At 44.7% G+C, this 19994-nt stretch overlaps 1 protein-coding gene across 1 annotated transcript in view; it reads left to right on the plus strand.

The window, feature by feature from the left end:
- Nucleotides 1–19994, plus strand: part of PLA1A (phospholipase A1 member A) — a 172175-nt gene that overhangs the window by 132590 nt on the left and 19591 nt on the right. Inside the window, exon 10 of the mRNA XM_078656363.1 lies at nucleotides 5877–5985. Coding sequence (XP_078512489.1) covers nucleotides 5877–5985 — 109 coding nt within the window. The remainder of the gene's footprint in view (nucleotides 1–5876; nucleotides 5986–19994) is intronic.

Below are 19994 nucleotides of genomic sequence, written 5' to 3' on the forward strand. Positions count from 1 at the left end.
TTCACAGAAGGCGCTTACTCATTTTGGTATTCACAGAAGGCACTTACTCATTTTGGTATTCACAGAAGGCATTTACTCATTTCGGTATTCACAGAAGGCGCTTACTCATTTCGGTATTCACAGAAGACACTCATTTTGGTATTCACAAAAGGCACTTACTCATTTCGATATTCACAGAAGACACTTACTCATTTCGGTATTCACAGAAGACACTTACTCATTTCGGTATTCACGGAAGACACTTACTCATTTCGGTATTCACAGAAGACACTTACTCATTTTGGTATTCACAGAAGGCACTTACTCATTTCGGTATTCACGGAAGGCACTTACTCATTTTGGTATTCACAGAAGGCACTTACTCATTTTGGTATTCACAGAAGACACTTACTCATTTCGGTATTCACAGAAGGCACTTACTCATTTCGGTATTCACAGAAGGCGCTTACTCATTTCGGTATTCACAGAAGGCGCTTACTCATTTTGGTATTCACAGAAGACACTTACTCATTTTGGTATTCACGGAAGGCACTTACTCATTTTGGTATTCACAGAAGGTACTTACTCATTTCGGTATTCACAGAAGGCGCTTACTCATTTCGGTATTCACAGAAGGCGCTTACTCATTTCGGTATTCACAGAAGGCGCTTACTCATTTTGGTATTCACAGAAGGCACTTACTCATTTTGGTATTCACAGAAGGCATTTACTCATTTCGGTATTCACAGAAGGCGCTTACTCATTTCGGTATTCACAGAAGACACTTACTCATTTTGGTATTCACAGAAGGCACTTACTCATTTCGACATTCACAGAAGACACTTACTCATTTCGATATTCACAGAAGACACTTACTCATTTTGGTATTCACAGAAGGCACTTACTCATTTCGGTATTCACGGAAGACACCTACTCATTTCGGTATTCACAGAAGACACTTACTCATTTTGGTATTCACAGAAGGCACTTACTCATTTCGGTATTCACGGAAGGCACTTACTCATTTTGGTATTCACAGAAGGCACTTACTCATTTCGGTATTCACAGAAGACACTTAATTATTTCGGTATTCACAGAAGGCACTTACTCATTTCGGTATTCACAGAAGACACTTACTCATTTTGGTATTCACAGAAGGCACTTACTCATTTCGATATTCACAGAAGACACTTACTCATTTCGGTATTCACAGAAGACACTTACTCATTTTGGTATTCACAGAAGGTACTTACTCATTTTGGTATTCACAGAAGGCATTTACTCATTTCGGTATTCACAGAAGGCACATACTCATTTTGGTATTCACAGAAGACACTTACTCATTTTGGTATTCACAGAAGGCACTTACTCATTTCGGTATTCACAGAAGGCGCTTACTCATTTCGGTATTCACAGAAGGCACGTACTCATTTTGGTATTCACAGAAGACACTTACTCATTTTGGTATTCACAGAAGGCACTTACTCATTTCGATATTCACAGAAGTTAGGAGTCCTAAATGCCTTCTGTGAATACCGAGAGTCTTAAAGTTAGGAGTTTTCTCAGTTTAGGAGTCCTAATGAGTAAGTGCCTTCTGTGATTACCAAAATGGTAAAAAGTGTAGGATTTTGTCTTAAGTTACTTATGTGAATCGGGCCCGTACTGTCCACACCAGATGCCCCTTCTGTAGATTTTACAGTATGTCTGGTGAGCCCAGAGGTAGAACAGACTGCCTTAGACATGGCCCTCTGCCAGGGCATCCACATTCTCTTGCACAGTAACTCTTGGGCAGTAACACATTACAATGTCCGTTCTTGGACCTTTTCACATGTAGCCTGGCCTTTTTAATGTATCACTTTCCCACTAGTTTAAGGAAAACATATCATCCATTAAACTCCAGTGATAGGTGGCCGTGCACCCCCCGTTTTGAAGCATTAGTCTCAGGAATGCCCTGTTTCTGCCCCTCCTGGAGAATGCCTGTCCCATGTAATCCCCCTTCAGTCATGTGATGCAGACTTTGTCCAACCCGTTTCAGAAGATACCACTGCCCCATTGATAGATTTTTTTGGGGTGTCCTTCTTTCACTTCACTATCACCATCACTTAGGGCTCTGCACCCCACCATTGATGCCATATTGCGAAGTCAGCCCTAATTCCCAAACATGCCATTTAGGTAAATGCAACATTCTGTCCATGATGGTCAATTTTGGAGAAGTCCACTGGCTGTTGCAACCGCCCATTTGGAGAGTTTGTTTATTGTACAACTGGGTGGCTGGACTTATTGGAATTTAGACCAAACTTCAATATTTTGGATTCTGAGGTTATGCCAGTCAGCTGCACATAAGTCACGTGGACACCATGGTCCATATGTCCTGGAGGAAATGTGCACAAGGAGGGTCATCCAGTGGCTGACTTCCAGCAGTTTACTGCTAAATTGTTAGAAGTTGGAGTCTACAGGTCTAAGTCAAAGTGTACTGGGTCATCTATGGTCCCACAGTTCATGACCTTCAACAGGCATGCCTACACCCCTTCCCTAAAGTATGCAATCCTACAATCCTTGCACTGCTGCCCCAAAAGAATGGTGGGTGCTGAATCATGCATGCACACATGGGGTTGGATCAGCTATTGGGTGCACTATCCCTGTCTTCGCAGTGGGGCGCCCAGGGCAGACCGTGACAGTGAACCCAATTACAGAAAACCCTACTCTCTCCTCCGGGCAGGTATGGCTTCTGGAAGGTCACTCCTGGACTATGAAGAACAGATCAGTGAAAGGCAGAGTCATGGTTTGAAAATGAAGCCCTGTCTTTCACTGCCAGTGGACCTGGGCTCATTTTTTAAGAGAGAGGCAGAGATCCCACACTGAGGGGCACAGCGTGTGTGACAGCACCTGCCTTTGTGGGGATGAAAGAAGGCTCCAATGATCCCCTTTACATACTCCCAAGTGTTGCCGCCCAGGGCGCACTGAAACCTCCACTTCCTATGTGATGCACAATCAGTGACCCTGTTGAAGGACTGTTTGCCCCTGTGCATAAGAGGACATGGGCATGAGATCAAAGGCAAAGGCAGTTTTGGGGAAAAGAGAAAACCTGGAACACCAACTAGTATGATCAAAAGAGGAGTTAAAAGCAGTTTCACAATCCCACCACCTTGGCTTCCTAAACATTCCCCTGTTTTAGCAGATCCCCTTCCAGGGGAGACAAATACTGAACCTATTCCTTACCAGACACCTGTCTCATCCAGTTCGGTTAGTTCATGCGTAATGTTTGTAATGTTAGTGGCATCACCATTAAGCTGGTTATCTATTTCTGGAATATACATGCAACATTGCCTCGCATGAAGGACCATGCAGATTCTGCCTTCCTTCGCAAGCAGCAAATCTAACACAAAGCGATTTTGCATGATCACTGCTCCCATAGCTAGCAACTCTGTATTAGTAACAGTTGGCAGTGAGTCTGTCTACTAAAGTTAGCAGCTTTCTAATCTAAACGTCATTTAATGCAGCTTCTACTGAGAGTATTAATGCTCCAAAGATATTGCTAAGGATCTGCTTATAATCTTGTTAACTCCATTTTATGTAACAGTCAAGGGGTGAGTTTATCTCGTTGGTGTGGTAGATTCTGGAAAGGGCATAAGCTGCATAACTACCTACCCAATTATGCAGTAACTGGAAATAAGCTGATTTACCACATACGTAATAGATACCCTTGATACTCGCCTCTAATTTGGTAAATGTTCTAGCTTTCGCTAGGTAACTCCACTCACACTCACTCCAACCCACTATCTCAACAGCTACATTCACATCTTTCTTCCGAATTGTACACAAAGTTCTCTTTTTGAGCGACATCAGTACATAAACTTGGCTGTGGATCCTTCACACTTTCCTTTCTCAGTCCAATAATGTGCTCTGCATTAACCTCTCTTCATCTAGACTTATCCCTGCATTCAGTTCATGTACATAAACCCTCTTACCTTTGCTAATGTTCAAGTTAAATCCTTAAAGCGTTGGTTTGTAACGCTCATGTTAGCCGCAGGAATAAACAATTTCATCGTATAAGCATGCCGAGCCCTTGATTTAAAAGCCTTAAAAAATTATGAGCATGTTTAGTAGACCACAAATACAGATTTGCATCAGATACTATCGGTACATCTTCTAATGGTTTGTCATAGTCAGGATAGAACAGTTTAATGGATTAAAAAAACAAAAAGGTTAAGGAAAACAGCACATCAAAAATAATAGGACAAAGGCAGATGAAAATAGGCCGTCCTCTCCCTGCATGGTTTTAAAATTTTCAGCTAACATTTGAAAGTAGACGTTATAACTATAAATACTTTCAGGAAGAGGAATGTGTGGACCCTTAACTTAGGGCACTGTTTGACTAACGACAAGACAGGAAAACAAGAAACACTTGCACCTAGTAGAGGGTTATCTAACATCCACTCAACCACAGACAGGGAAACGGCAACTGTAAAAACTACAAGTAGAATTTTGCGGTGTCGCTGCGCCACATTAGTTGAGATCAGAGCAAGCAAATAAGTTGTTGTTAGACCTGTCATCCTTAGGGTGGTCTTCCCCCAAACTTTATTGCTGCTTACCTCCTGTCTGTGCTGAATCTTTTTGTTGGCCTTTGGGCTCTGAGCACTTTACCACAGCTAACAAATGCTAAAGTGCATATGCTTTTCCCCTAAACATGGTAACATTGGTGTATGTACAATGGCATATTATATTTACTTGTTAGTCCCTTGTAAAGTGGTATTCCATGTACCCAGGGCCTGTAAATGAAATGCTACTGGTGGGCCTGTAGCACTGATTGTGCCACCCACACAAGTAGTCTTCCAGACATGTCCCAGTCCTGCCACTGCAGAGCCTGTGTGTGCAGTTTACTGCCACTTCGACTAGGTATTTAAAACCCTCTGCCAACTCCCCTTTTATTACACATAAGTCACAGCCTATGCTAGGTTCTAGGCAGTCCACAGGGACAGGGTTCTGTGCAAGTAAAAGGTGGGACGTGTACTTTTAAGTTTTGTAAGTCTTGGTAGTGAGAAGCATCTAAATACATTTTTCAGTACTGTGAGGACTACTCCTCTCATAGGTTAGTATTGGAAATTCTTTAATACACCTTTAAGCTGTAAATCTTGATTAGAGAGGTGTAGCTGTTCCATGTTTTATATCATTGCAATAGCAATGATAAATCCTCTTTACTAGTAAAGTTGAATTTAACATTACTATTTTAGAAATGACACTTTTAGAAAGTGCCCTTTTCTCTGCTCTTACCGCTCTGAGTGCCTGCAGCTTGTCTCCAATACATATCTGGGGACGGTGACAGCTACACTATGTGCATTCCCTCTAAATACCTATAAACACACTTCATCGAGTTTGCTCTTTAGGTGACTGCGAACTCTCAGATTGGTCTTCCACTTCTTCGGATGCTGCACAGACTTCAAACCTAGGTGGACTTGAGAAGTTAGTAAATGTTGGCTCCACTTCTTCCTAATCTCGTTTCAGCCTTTTGGTATATGAGGCGCGTATCCAGTTCAGCAGGACAGCATACTTGACAGCAGTGTTGGTGACCAGTTCTGGCCACCCTGACGTGATAGTCCTGTAGGATGTGGTGATACAGAGGCAGTCAAGGGGTCTGAGGAACATGGTCATGCTCCGTCCTTCTAGGGGGCTGTCTCTGTGTTATATACAGAGAAGGGATTTGCGGTAGGATCTGGTTTGGACATAAGAGCCTTGATATAGCTGTGTTAGGGTTGGGGCGGCTGCAGGACACACGAGGACATCACTCTCTGGAGTCAGAAGTAGAGTTCAGCAAGGAAGCAGAGGCTTAATGGACCCTGGTTAAGGGAAGGTTTATGACGTTGTCCTTGTGCGTGACTGTGTCTCTTTCCTCCTGACAGTGTTTCACAGCGTGGTGGAAATTGAGCTCCACAGTCCCAGGAGTACCAGCACCATCATCGAAGTTTCATTCATCGGTGAGAACAGCAGATCAGCCATACAGGTCAAAATGTGAGTTTGAGCAGCAGATCCACACGTCTCTTTCTTTGAAATGTACCTGTCCTCAAACTTCTTCATTTATCCCACCTCCTGACTCTATCTTAGAGCTTCCCCATTATTTACGGAGCCATGCGTCATCTCTCAGTCACTCTACCAAACAGCTGATCCCTATGCATCTTTGCCCACTAGCCCCCCTTTTACTTTTCTGGACTCCTTTCTTTCCTCCTATTTTGCTCTCCATCTTTATCAGCCCAACACTTTGTATCTCTCTCATCTTACATCCTCTGCCATCGCTCACTTCTTCATCAGGCCTTGCTTTCCTGCCTGTGGGGGTCCTGCCCCGTCCTATACTTCTCTATATATCATCTGTCTGTACCCCTGCCCCATTGTATACTGTGAAATAAGACCTGTTGCATCGACCCACAGTGGCACCCCTTAGACCCCTGTGCTACCTCAGCAGAGTGATGGCCCAATCTTTAAGGCCCAACTTCAAGAACTTCTAGAGCAGGCACGATGACTTAAGCCGCTAGATGAAGTATTGACAGGGAAGATCAGGTGCATGACGCCAATTGGTACAGAATAATCTATCAATGGAGAGGTAGAATGTAGAAAAACATCATCTCCAGAGCTTTATTCAGGAAATGGACCTGAATCCCCTTTACAATCGCAACCTCAACAGCCCACTGTAGCCCCCAGCTGTAAATATGGGAATAAGTCACTTTTAAAGGGTAAGTTGAGGCAAGTCCCACCCACTGATTATATATGCTACTATGGAGCGTTTATCCCTCTAGACACAGACATAGGACCTGATTTAGAGCTTGGTGGGACTACCGTCGTCCTGCTGTGGTGGCGGTTTCAAGTACTCGGTCAAGCTGACAGCGGTCCAACCGCCCGCCATATTTAGATGTTGCAGCAATAGACTAGTTCCTGCCGCCGACACGGTCTTCTCAGCTGGCTAACGGTGCTCTGTTGCAGTCAAGGATTGCGCAGAGCCGTTCTAGATGTCCCCGTTGTGCCAAGCAGTGTCCTGGCGACAGAGTCCTGACAGAGTGAGGCCATGGTGGTGTGGAGACAGCTAAGTGCTACTTATCATTGTCTCACTACACATATATGTTGTGAATCTGTCAATATGTGTATGTAGGTAATGTGTAATGCCATTTTTTTATACATAGTGCATTGCACACCAACAACGTACACACACGATTATATGCACACCCACAGACACCATAAGGAAAACACCCACACCCATCACCAGAAGAAAAGAATTATTTACGTGACAATAATAATAATAATAATCCACATTTGTAAAGCGCACAATCACCCGTAAGGGTCTCTAGGCGCTGGGGGCCGTCGGGAAGATTAAGCAAGCTATTGCCCAGAGTCACATGGTGCTGGGCTAACCTACCGCCGGAGCCGGGGATCGAACCCTGATCCCCAGATTCCAGCGTCAGTCGCCCTGGCCGCGGCGCCACACCTCTCCCAATAATACAGGTGTGTACATTGTACCACAATAAGTTGTAAGATAAACGCTTATGCATGACACACAAAAACATTGCGTGTGAGAGCCCTGTAAAACTACGCGAGGCAAAAGCTGATGTTAACATACGATTCATAGTGAAACAAGTGACACAGTAACCTACCTTAGATTCTGGTGACAACAGGTTTGTTGAGTGTTGTGGTCAAGTAGTAGCAGCACCAGAAGGACTTGGAGAATGCGGTTCAAGGCAGAATTTGAAGTAGGAACCAAAAAAAGGTACGTTTTCACATCTTTTTCTTTTTTTCTGCCAACCCAAGTTTGAAAGTTTCCCCATCACAGCTGCCTCGACGGAAAGGCACATTGTAATCGGGACGGTGGTATTATCCTACTCCTAGGACAATGCCTTCTTTTCCTTCGATGACCGGACCTGATGTCGCTACCTCCTTCTTGTCAATGCTCATACTTGTTCTTCATTCTTTTCATCCGGGTCTTTCTTCTCTGACCACTTCTTTGGTCATCTTCACTCTGACCTCTTCTCAGGTCACTACCTCTTTGACCTCTTCTCAGGTCACCACTTCTTCAACCTCTTCTCAGGTCACCGCTTTTCTGACCTCTTCTCAGGTCGCCACTTCTTCAACCTCTTCTCAGGTCACCGCTTTTCTGACCACTTCTCAGGTTACCACTTTTCTGACCTCTTCTCAGTTCACCACATTTCTGACCTCTTCTCAGGTCACCACTTTTCTGACCTCTTCTCAGGTCGCCGCTTCTCAGGATGAGTCACGCCGTGTGACCACCTCGCTTCCTCGCTCTCGAGCTCCAGCCTGTACCGTCCGCATCTGGGGTACATCTTCTGCGCAATGTCACTCTGTGCGCTCTTTGCTCGTCTTCCACTTGCCGTAGCCTCCTCTTGCCACTGGGAGCGCATGGTGCACACTTCCTCCGTTCTCCAGGGAATTGCTGCCTTGGGACTACTGTCCTGTACACCGCCTGCTGTCCACGTGCAGCGCGTCATGGGCGGCGTAGGGGGAGGATGAAGCACAAAGGCTTCCTCTGAGTCTTTGATTGCACTGCTTAAACTACTCTTCGTTATTTCACTGCAGCGAACAGCCCTCCATGCTCTTACTCGCTCCCGCCCCTTGCAGCAGGCACTCTTACCTCAAGGGCGGTGTGGGGGCGGGGTGGCTGCTTACAATGGTGCATGGCCTCACCTCCTGATGGTGGTCCGAGTTTCGAGCCAACACAATCAATCAAACATTTGTAAAGCGCACTACTCACCCGTAAGGGTCTCAAGGCGCTGAGGGGGGACAGATACTGATTGAACAGCCAGGTCTTGAGGAGTCTCCTGAAGGTCAGCAGGTCCTGGGTCTGTCATAGGTGGATGGGGAGGGTGTTCCATGTCTTGGCGGTGAGGTGGGAGAATGATCTGCTGCCGGTGGTTGTTCGGTGGATGCGTGGGACAGTGGCTAGGGTGAGGTCGGCGGAGCGGAGCTGGCGGTTGGGGGTGTAGAAGGTGAGTCGCTTGTTGTGGTATGCTGGTCCGGCATCGTTGAGTGCTTTGTGTCGCGTGGGTGAGGAGCTTGAAATTGATCCTCTTGTTGACGGGGAGCCAGTGCAGGTCCCTCAGGTGGGCGGTGATGTGGCTGTAGCTGGGAATGTCGAGGATGAGGCATGCGGAGGCATTCTGTATGCGTTGGAGTCTCTTGTGGAGTTTGGCTGTGGTTCCTGCGTAGAGGGCATTGCCATAGTCCAGCCTGCTGGTGACGAGAGCCTGGGTGACCGTTCTTCTAGTTCCGGTGGGGATCCATATGTACACCTTGCGAAGCATACCAAGGGTGTTAAAGCAGGAGGAAGACAAGGCGTTGACTTGTTGGGTCATTGACAGCGAAGAGTCCAGGACGAACCCCAGGTTGCGTGCATGGTCGGTGGGTTTTGGCGCAGTTCCCACCGAGGCCGGCCACCAGGAGTCATCCCAGGCGGAGGTGGTGGAGCCAAGGATGAGGACCTCTGTCTTTTCCGATTTCAGTTTCAGGCGACTGCTCTTCATCCATTCGGCAATGGCCGTCATCCCTTCGTGAAAGTTGGTTTTGGTGGTGGCTGGGTCTTTGGTGAGGGAGAGGATCAGCTGGGTGTCGTCGGCGTAGGAAACTATGTTGAGGGCGTGTGACTGGATTATGTTGGCTAGCGGTGTCATGTAGACGTTGAAGAGGGTCGGGCTGAGGGATGATCCTTGGGGTACGCCGCAGGTGATCTTGGTGGCTTCGGATTGGAATGGAGGGAGGTGGACTCTCTGGGTTCTGTTGGTGAGGAAGGAGGTGGTCAGTCGAGGGCTTTACTGTGGATCCCTGCATTGTAGAGGTGTGTGTGAAGGGTGTGGTGGCAGACAGTGTCAAAGGCGGCCGAGAGGTCCGGGAGGTCCAGGAGGATGAGGGCCGCAGTCTCGCCGTTGTCCAGCAGGGTCCTTAAGTCGATGGTGGCGGCGATGAGGGCGGTTTCGGTGCTGTGGTTGCTGCGCAATCCTGATTGAGTCCAAGGTGTTGTTCTCTTCGAGGATTTGGGTCAGTTGTCTGTGGACGATCTTCTCTATGACTTTCGCCGGGAACAGAAGCAGGGAGATGGGCCGGAAGTTCTTGAGGTCCTTTGGGTCTGCCTTGGGTTTCTTGAGTAGTGCTTTGTTCTCTGCTTGTTTAAAGCTTTCTGGGAAGGTGGTCGTCTCGAATGAGCTGTTGAAGACCTTGCAGAGTTGGGGTGTGATGATGGAGCTCAGTTTGTTGAAGATGTGATGGGGCAGGGATCTGATGGTGAACCGGAGTGGATGGTGTTCAGTGTCTTGATGGTGTCTTTGTCGTTAATGTGGTTCCAGGAGGTCAGACAGCAGGTGTGACTGGGGGGCGGTAAGTCTGGGGTGTCGGTGGCTGTTGGAGAGGCCTCAGAGTTGAAGCTGTCATGGATATCTGCGATCTTGCAGTGTAAGAAGGTTGCCAGAGAGTCGCAGAGGTCTTGTGATGGCGGATTGTCATTGAAGCTGCGGTTGGCGAGTTCCTTCATGATGATAAAGAGCTCTTTGATGTTGTGTGCATTGTTGTTGATGCGTTCCTTGAAGGAGGTCCTTTTAGCCAATCAAATGAGTTGGTGGTGCCTGCGGCTGGCGTTCTTGAGGGCTTCGTGGTTGTCCGGTGTTTGCTCGGGCACCATTTCTTCGCTAGTCTTTGGCGGGTCTGCTTGGATGTCGGCAATGAACCAGATAGCTCTTCTTTTGGTGCATCTGTTTGAGGGTTTCTTGACCGGAGCAAGAGTCTTGGCGCAGTCGTCGATCCATTGCCTGAGGTTGCGGGCAGCCTTGTCGGTGTCGGTATGGTTGTTTGGTGGGTCTCGGGCAAGGGTGGTGATTAGCTGGTCTTCGGTGACCTTGTTCCAGTTGCGTTGGGGGATTCTTTGCTGGTGGTTGTGTGCGGTGGTATTCATGTAGGGGAAGTGGATGCAGTGGTGATTGGTCCAATGTTGTTTGGTGTTATGGCTGACGGTGACGTGGCTGCTGGTGGAGAAAATGGGTCAAGCGTGTGTCCGGTGGAGTGGGTGGGTGTCGTGACGAGCTGTTTGAGGCTGAGGTTGGCGTGGTTGTCCAGTAGCGTGGTGGAGTTGCTGTCATTGGTGTTCTCGAGGTGGAAGTACAGGTCTCCGAGGAGGATGTAGTCTGTGGAGGCCAGAGCCTGCGAGCTGACGGTGTCTGTGAAGGAGTCAATAAACTGTGACTGGGGTCGGGAGGGGGTCTGTACACAAGGGTTCCTCTGAGGGTGGTGTTGGGATCGACGTGGCTATGGAAGTGCAGGTGTTCGGCGGTGCTGAGGGTGTCTTCAGTGTTGGTTGAGATTCTGAGGGTATTTCTGTGGATGATGGCGATTCCTCCTCCTGGTCTATTGGTGCAGTCCTGTCGTGTATTTCTATAGGTTCTGAATCGATCCCCCTATTCCTGACCCTATTCTGGTTAAGCTACCTAGCTAGTTAACTAACAGTCAGCCCATGAGGCAAGAAATCCCCCATGATGCAGATACCGTTATCTGACGCAGTCACACTACGGCACAGGAACGTGTTATCTGATTAGGTCATAACGCTTGAGATCTAATTAGACAAGCGATATTCCTCCAGCCCCTGATAAGGCATACGACGTTCTCATAACAAATCAAACCTATGACAACCTGGATAATCCGTGCGGCCATTGTTTTGATTTCACAGAGAACTTTAGTAAAGAATGTGCTAACGAGCAAGTCGTATGACATCTTTATTGACGTACCTATGTCCATCCTTACGTCAATCCCGGCACCTTTAAGGTATAAATATTGCCGACCTTGCCCTATGCAAACACACGCGTGGTGACAAGACGGAGCAGCCATACTTGCCGAAGCCGAGAGCAGAAGCAGACCCCGCAGGCAGCAGCCCCGCCTTCCTGACGCGCTGAGAGACGCGCTGCTATCTCAAGCCGAGAGACCCAGCACCGGCGCTTCTGGGCAGCCCTCGCAGGCAGCCTGGAATATCGAGAGCAGAGAAAGAGATACCATTCCTCATTCATCCTAAATTCCAGGTACAGAACTGAATAACCCCTCCTAGAGAATTCTTTAGTTATTTACTTGGCAAAAACAAACTTAAACTAAACTGTAACTTTCTATTCCCGCCCACGCATTAGACTTAGGTCAGGTACACGGGGTAGGCGTATTTAGAAACACCAGTTGAGTACGTTTAGTCAAATGTATATGTGTATGTAAATATATTTTAATCATTTTAAACATCATATGGCTCAGAAACCATATCAATGTTTTTACAGTATTATTTTATACTATTGCTTCTAATGTATGCACTTTACTTAACTATAAGTATTGCAATAATATCGATCCATTTCTCTTGTACGAGAAAAGAGACTGATCAATAAATAACATCTTTTATTGAACACGCCCGTCTCTTCCTTTTCTCTACATTCTGATGAGACTAAGAATGCACGTACTGACTGAGTAAAATAATTGCCTTGTGCTCACACGACTCTCGAGATTGACTCTTGATTAGGGGAGAGCAAAGTTGTCATGTTCTATGGTTGTCAGAAACTAAATCCCTTCTTGTCTAATCAGGGGAGTTAATCCTTCCTTGAACATTCGAGAAAGTTTCTAGCGAACTCTGAGCTTAGCTGGCAAACCCAAAAATTAAGTCTAGTATCGACAGTAGTAGACCTAGTTAACGTCTGGCCTAGGCCTTTACTGCTGTAGGCACTATTCCAATGCGCAGAGCCTATTGGGAAAATAGGAGCTACACTACATGGCGCCCAACGCGTTTGGAAAGGGCGATAAAACTAACGTAAGACATTTAGAGTAACTCAGTCGTGCTTTCTCACTCAGACCCCTTTTCCCAAATACTCCAAAGACGTCTGGAGTGGGTGAAAGGTTATTATATCCTCCAAAACCTCGCAGGAGGGAACTCCTATGTATGGTTCTTGGTCTAGTCAACGTTGAAGGATAAAACAGTTCCAAAATATTGTGCACCTAATCTTTGTTCCATAAAGAAACCTGATCTGCAAACAAAAGACATAAGCTTCCTGTCGGTAAAATGGCAGAGAGTGATGAAGAAAGAGAGGCAATTAGATTAGCTACTGAAATAGCAGCAGCTGATACTACAGCACTCGATGCAGACCCGGATATAATACTCATCCAGGTCGCCAAAAGGAGAGCTATAACTCTAAAACTTATAGAAAATGGACTGACACCTAGAGGTGGCACAGTCATATTCGTAATCGAGGCACACGAATATCGGCAGACAGAGGTATACTATACATGGATAAATTTTCCAGCAGCAAATGCTGTAACAAAGTACTTCCACTATTACAAAGTAGAGGAACCTCCTAATGAGTACACTCCTTTCGAGGAGGTGGAAGTACCACTCAAATTCCAAGAGCATTTGCTCTTATTTGATGGCGCCCTAATACATAACAATCACATTACAAGGCTCGGTCCTTTAGGAAGACCAGGAGCAACGTGGCCGGTCCTAGCCGGATACACACCACATCCAGACATCGAAAGAATGCCTGCAGCAGAGCTATTAATACAGCTAAAACAACTACTAAAAATTCATAGACAATTAGTTCAGTATGTAATGCGGACTTCAACAATTCAGCCAGCGATTAAAATTCCACAGCTGACCCCTCACCAGGGGAACACAAATAAAATCACACCACAGAACATCCAATCCTGCCTAGGTAAAGTTCCAGCTAAACGGGAACAAATACCATTCTGGTTGGCACAGAAAATTACCCAAATAGAGGCGGTGTTTCCTGACACCACCCCATTAGAAAAACACAGGATTCTGACTATATGTCTCCCAATGGGAATCGCACCACACATTGAGGACTGTGACACTTGGGGTACAGTCTTTGCTTCCATCTACACAAAAACGCACGGTGTCCCATCCATTTCGGTGATACCAGATGTGCTAAAACAAATTCAAGATGAATACGGTCCAGAACCTGCTTTAACTCTTGGTATGAAATTACTGAAAGACTTCAAGCAGGTCTCGGCTATATTACTAGCCAACATAAAGGGTGAAGCAGCAAACGTGGCGATCCACCAGAGGTTAAAAGAGACAGATATAGCAGACCAACCAGCTGAAATTGCCAGAATCATAGAAAAATCCTATGAAGAACTAGGCAGAGATAGTCTAGGTGGAATACCAGTAAAACCGCAACTGACTACAAGTCCAGAAAAAATATTTTTTAATAATAATTCACCAAAAAAGAACTGGGATGGAAATAAACAATCCAATCCTAAAGAAAAGAAATTCCAGTCCAGAGGAAGGTCTCCTAGGCGAAGAGAGAAATCTCCAAACCCGAGACAAAGGTCACCTCAGAGTGAACCCTCTGGGAATAGATATAACCTTAGAAATAGGGATAATATTAAAAAACCTGATAGATATCAAGACATAGATACACGTCCCTCTCAATCTTTTCAGAATTCCTCGCAGAAATCGGAAAGCAGAGGACGATCAGAAGAGCACGCCAAGTCCAAAGACAAGGAACCTGCTCAACTGAAAAAGAAATCACAATTTCCAAAAAAGAAGGTAGCCAGTATCAAGGTAGTTAACAATGCCGAGAATACTGAGGACACAACTGAAAAACGGAGAATGGGCTCAGACAATGCTAGACAGCGCAGCAGAGGTGAGCATAGCTCGCAAAGTCCTTATGAATCATCTGGAGACAGTGGACACGAATGAATACCTTCAAGTGGAAACTGCAGATACCAGAGTTAGCAAGCCCCACAAAATATACGAGATAACATTACGTATAGAGGGAGATAAGACTAGGAAAATAAGGGGACTATTTTGGGATAACCTATCCAAAGGCTATGACATCCTTCTAGCTGAAAAAGACTGGCCACCGGAGTTGTCAGGGAGTGCCCTCATGGCGAAGAAGTAATTATGCCTGCCTTCTCGAATCAAATACCGATTCATAAAAAATACACACTTGCTAGAAAGTGGGCAGTGGCCTTAGCACCTGCTTTATATAAAAATCATGTAGGATGGGATGAGGATTCTCCTCCTCACAAAGTCCAGTTAAAATCACAACCTACTGCACAAAGGCAGTACCCAATTAAGCAAGAAGCTAAAAAACAAGTAAATGAAATACTAGATCAGCTAGAATACCAAGGGGTGATTGAAACTTGCACCTCACAAATGAACAATCCTTTGTTTCCGGTCTCCAAACCAGACAATTCGTACCGTCTAGTTTTGGATTACCGACACCTTAACACATGTTGCAAAACTTTTGCAGTGCAAAACTCACACAGTGCTGCACTAATGAATAACATAGTGCGCAAAAAATACAAAACAACCTTGGACATCTCCAACGGATTCTTTTGTCAAAACATAGCACCAGAGAGCAGATATTTAACTGCATTTTCAGTAAATGGCACTCAAAAACAATTCTGTCGGTTAGCCCAGGGGTACAAGAACAGCCCGGGGGTATTCTCAGCAAGAGTAACAGAATTACTACAACTATATGATGATGAAGCATTATCTTATGTCGATGACATTTACTTAACAGATGATGACTTGGAAACTCACTTGAAAAGAGTGAACACCATAATACTTGGTTTCGCTGCAGAGGGTTACAAATTCAACTTCAAAAAGTCCAGAATTGCCCATCTGACGGTCCTATTCTTAGGATATGAGTTATCAAGTGAAGGCAAAAGCCTGGCAGACGATTTCCTAGAGAAATGTGCCGTAATCCAAGCTCCTAAAACACTAAAAAACCTACAGTCAATTCTAGGCTTCCTAAATTTCGGAAGAACATATATTGCAAATTACGCAGAAAGGGTCAAACCCCTTTACAATCTAATTAAACCAGATTTTAAAAGATCCAGTTGGACTCAAGCACACACAGAAATTTTGAGATCCTTACAAACAGACATGCTAATTAAAACAAAATTAGAAACCCGTGATAATACACGCAACCTTGTGATCCGAGTCATCCCAGGGAGATGCGGATTCACATACCTGACCTCTAATGAGGGAGAAAAGGTACCAATTGCATTCAGATCACACTTGTACACAAAAGCTGAACAGAGATTCAACAACAAAGGAAAAATTGTTCAAGCAGTTCAAACCGCAATAGCTAGAGAAAAAGACATAGCTGACGGTAGACATATCACAGTCAGAACAGCTGAATCAGCCTTCGAGGCACTAACAACACCGTGTAATTTACCAACAACAACATTGGATCCAGAATGGTTACAATGGGTAAATTCAATCACAACGGACAAAGTATACTACTTCTTTGATCCAGAACTAGATGAATTAAAAAATCTAAAATATGAAAAAACGTATCCTCTGCCAATCGACATTCTGCCTCTACGACATTACGCCTGTGTAATCTATACAGACGGACATGCTCAACCCTCCGTTTGGGGAGAACATGCATACAATCCCACATGTGAGATTACAAAAGAAGTGTGGCACGGAGGTAAACTAAGACCTCTATTAACAAAATCACACTCAGTAGAAACTAATTCAGAACTACAAACTGAAATATTAGCTTTGAAAATGGCGCTAGATAATGCGGATCGCGAATTCCCGACACTTATAGTGTCAGATTCATATTTCTGCGTCAAAGCATATAACAAGGATTTGCAGACCTGGATTCAGAACGATTACAAAGATGACACGGATGCACCAATAAAGCAGAGACTTCTCTGGGAACAAGTAGCTCTTTTGAAAAAAGAACTACCAAAGACTCACGTGACACACTCACTGAGTCACCAGCGTGATGGCGTTCACGTTGTAGGGAATTCATTGGCTGAAACAGCCGCAGCGGCAGCCAGTAAACCGGCTCCCGTAGATCGAAAAAAGCGTACATTAAAATACATTGACGGCGAAACATTGCTGGCAGTAAAAACGTCATCAAAAGGCGACTGCTCGGCGTTACCGATCAACTATCCACTCAATTACACATACATCATAGATGCAAACTCCATTCCTTTTGCTCGAATCCCTGGAGTGGGGGATAGAGTGATTCCAAACAAGGACAGGAGAAACTTGTTAATCGCAGACGCACACATGGGCGAGGGTCTCAGACACCTTAAATTAAAAGATTCTCTGGAAGAATTACAATCACGGTACTGGTGGCCAGGCATGAGCCTGCACTACACCATGTTTGTAAAAAACTGCCCAAACTGCAACAGAGATCGCAGTGGGGAGAGAAGCAGTTTAATACCTCGTCGTATCAAGGCAGATAACATCACCACTAAAAAGAATGGCTTGCGATTAACATATACAGGCTAGTTCCCACTTATAATGTAGATCCACAACACTCGGCTGACGTCCGGACTGTTATACAAGATTTGCGAGTCTAAATGGCATATACGCTAAGAGCATGCTACGTTCGACCATTGTTTTCACTCAGGCAATCCAGCCTGGGGGGGAAAGAATGGCCAAATGAGCACAGCCCAGCGGGAATCTTCTCACTTCCTTCCTGAGGGTATGGGATGGTGTAAAGAAAAAACCAAGACAGAAAGCAATCTATAATAGAAAGGATATTAGGTTCGGGAGCTGGGTGGGTCAAACATCTAATAAGTGTCCAACGTAGTCTTAATAACTTGCCAAGAAATTCTCTGAAGGGATTCAGTCCGTACGAATTATTATTCGGAACTAGGATGTTGATCTCTGACCTTGATAGTCAGACTTCAGTGGTAATAGAAAAAACCTTTGATGTCAAAGACCGTTTGGCTATTTTGCAGGACTTAAACAAAACAAGAAAAGACCTGAGCAACATACAGTTGAAACAACAGCCAACGACCACTGAAGAATCACCACCTGTCCCAGCAAGACCTGTCTGGATTCCAAAAGTCGGGGATCTAGTCAGGGAGAAGATCGCGGTAAAGAAGGAATTTGGGCCTTCTTACAGAAAAGCAGTTCCTGTATTGTCTGTCAACGGGACAAGATCAGTTGTACTACCGCCACTTGCTGGAAAAAAGGAGAACCGAGTTGTATCCATCGACCTGGTAAAACCACAACATGTGGCCGATAACAAACAGTAGGCCAAGTGGACTCCCAATAAGTAGCAGAACACCAAGGTTTGCTACCAGTACAGAGGTCCTATCAAAGAGGCTCATCACATTCGAAACGCCTACGGAAGAACAACAAGGACTATGCAACAATGCAATAGAACTTAGACCTCTGAAAACCCAAATAAAGACATTTAGCAGAGACACACCAACCTATACAGAAGTACCAAGTGAAAATGCGAGAAACAAAAATCCTGAACCAATTGGAACAATTGACAGAACTGCATCCGGTTACTTCATCAACTTCGATGATTCCTCTGAAGGCTTCAGCGAACAAAAGACACAGCCATCATCAAAATCCTTTAAAGACAAAGCTAAGGAACTTTTGAAACAACTGAAAGAAACATATCTAGTTTCTCCATGGATTGAATTTTGGGTGGGTTTTGGTGCATTTATCCTCATACTTTGGCTCATCATGGTATTTACCTTGGGACGCTTCATTGAGGGAAAATATGCTAAAATGGACACAGCAAGTCAGAACATCAACTTGGTCCTCAAACCACACACATCTTCACACGTCGAGAAAAGAGAACTTTCTTCAGAACTTTCTTCAGCCAACTTCACAGCAATTCCAATATCTGGTGGGGTAGCCTGGGACAACACTGACTATGAAATTTATGGTCCGGTCGAGATCCTGAAATATCCACACCAAATCAAGATCTCCTTGAGTGACTTTGCAAAACCAAACTCATTTGCTGATGATTGGGACTTTGAAAGTATAAACAATATGATGTCTGACTTAGTAATGTCTGCTAAATTTACAAAACATGATTATTTGCAGGGTTCTACAAATTATGACAGCATGTACTGCTATAACCATTATGGTAACCATTTCTTGCATAAATCTGCACAACCTAGAAATGTTTTAAATTTTAATCAATGGGAACATTGTGCTACACCTCCAAAAGGGAGCTCTAGAACCATGTATGGCAAATATTCATATTTTTCAGGTTTTAACATAACTAATGCTGAAACATTTTATTACAAATTGTCAAACAAGACAGGGATGAAAACCATGATAACCAACACAAAATTGATATATTCAGATTCTTTCTTTGAAAAAATGAATACTTTCGGATTTGATTATTGGGACAAACATGTTGATTTGAAAAGTGTTTGGGGCACAAAAGAATGGCAAGTACAGGGTATAGAAGCTTTGTTTAGAGCCTGCATGATCCCAGAACAAATGATATTTTTAAATGACACCGTTCAACAAACCACCTGTCTTGGCTTAGCCAAAATCAAAGATTTAAATAACCTGTCTATTCCAAAGCCAACAATGTTTAGCAATAACTCTGAAACAGATGAAGAAATAGACATAAACCATATACTTAACCAAAACAGAACACATCCTGATTGGAAACAATGGTTGATCTGGCCCACAGATACAAATAACTGTCAAGATAGATTCCTGAATAAAACACAGGGTTTCAAAATGACCAGGCCAGACCCTAGATATCCCCAAAGACATCACCCAGGGATAATAACAACCTACAGTGTGGGCAAATTATGCCTTCAATGGCTACAAACTTCCACACTGCCTGAAATTAAGCAACACCTAACTTTACTTACTGATGGTGCTGACTTGCGTGATTTCATACTGGGACCACGCAAACAGCGTCATAAGCGTTTCATAGCAGCCTCTGTATATGCAGCATACAATGAGGCCTGGAAGGTTACTCAAATTGAGACAGCAGAAAGAATACGGGAAATTGACCGTATTAATTTGGAAAAATCACTTTCTGTAGTGGACAATGGGTTAATGACTCTGTCCTCCAGAATTTTTTCATTGGACAGCATTGTGTCTTCAGCAATCGATATATTATCGCAAGACTTACTGTTATTACAACATGGTCAGTCACAATTGCGTTCTATTGTACAGCTTGGCTGGACGTTACAAAATCTGCGTTCAGTCTATGTGCCTTGGCGTTTAATCAACACAACGTCACTATTCC

This window comes from Lissotriton helveticus, chromosome 8 (assembly GCF_964261635.1).
Source record: "Lissotriton helveticus chromosome 8, aLisHel1.1, whole genome shotgun sequence".
NCBI classification, from domain to species: Eukaryota; Metazoa; Chordata; class Amphibia; order Caudata; family Salamandridae; genus Lissotriton; species Lissotriton helveticus.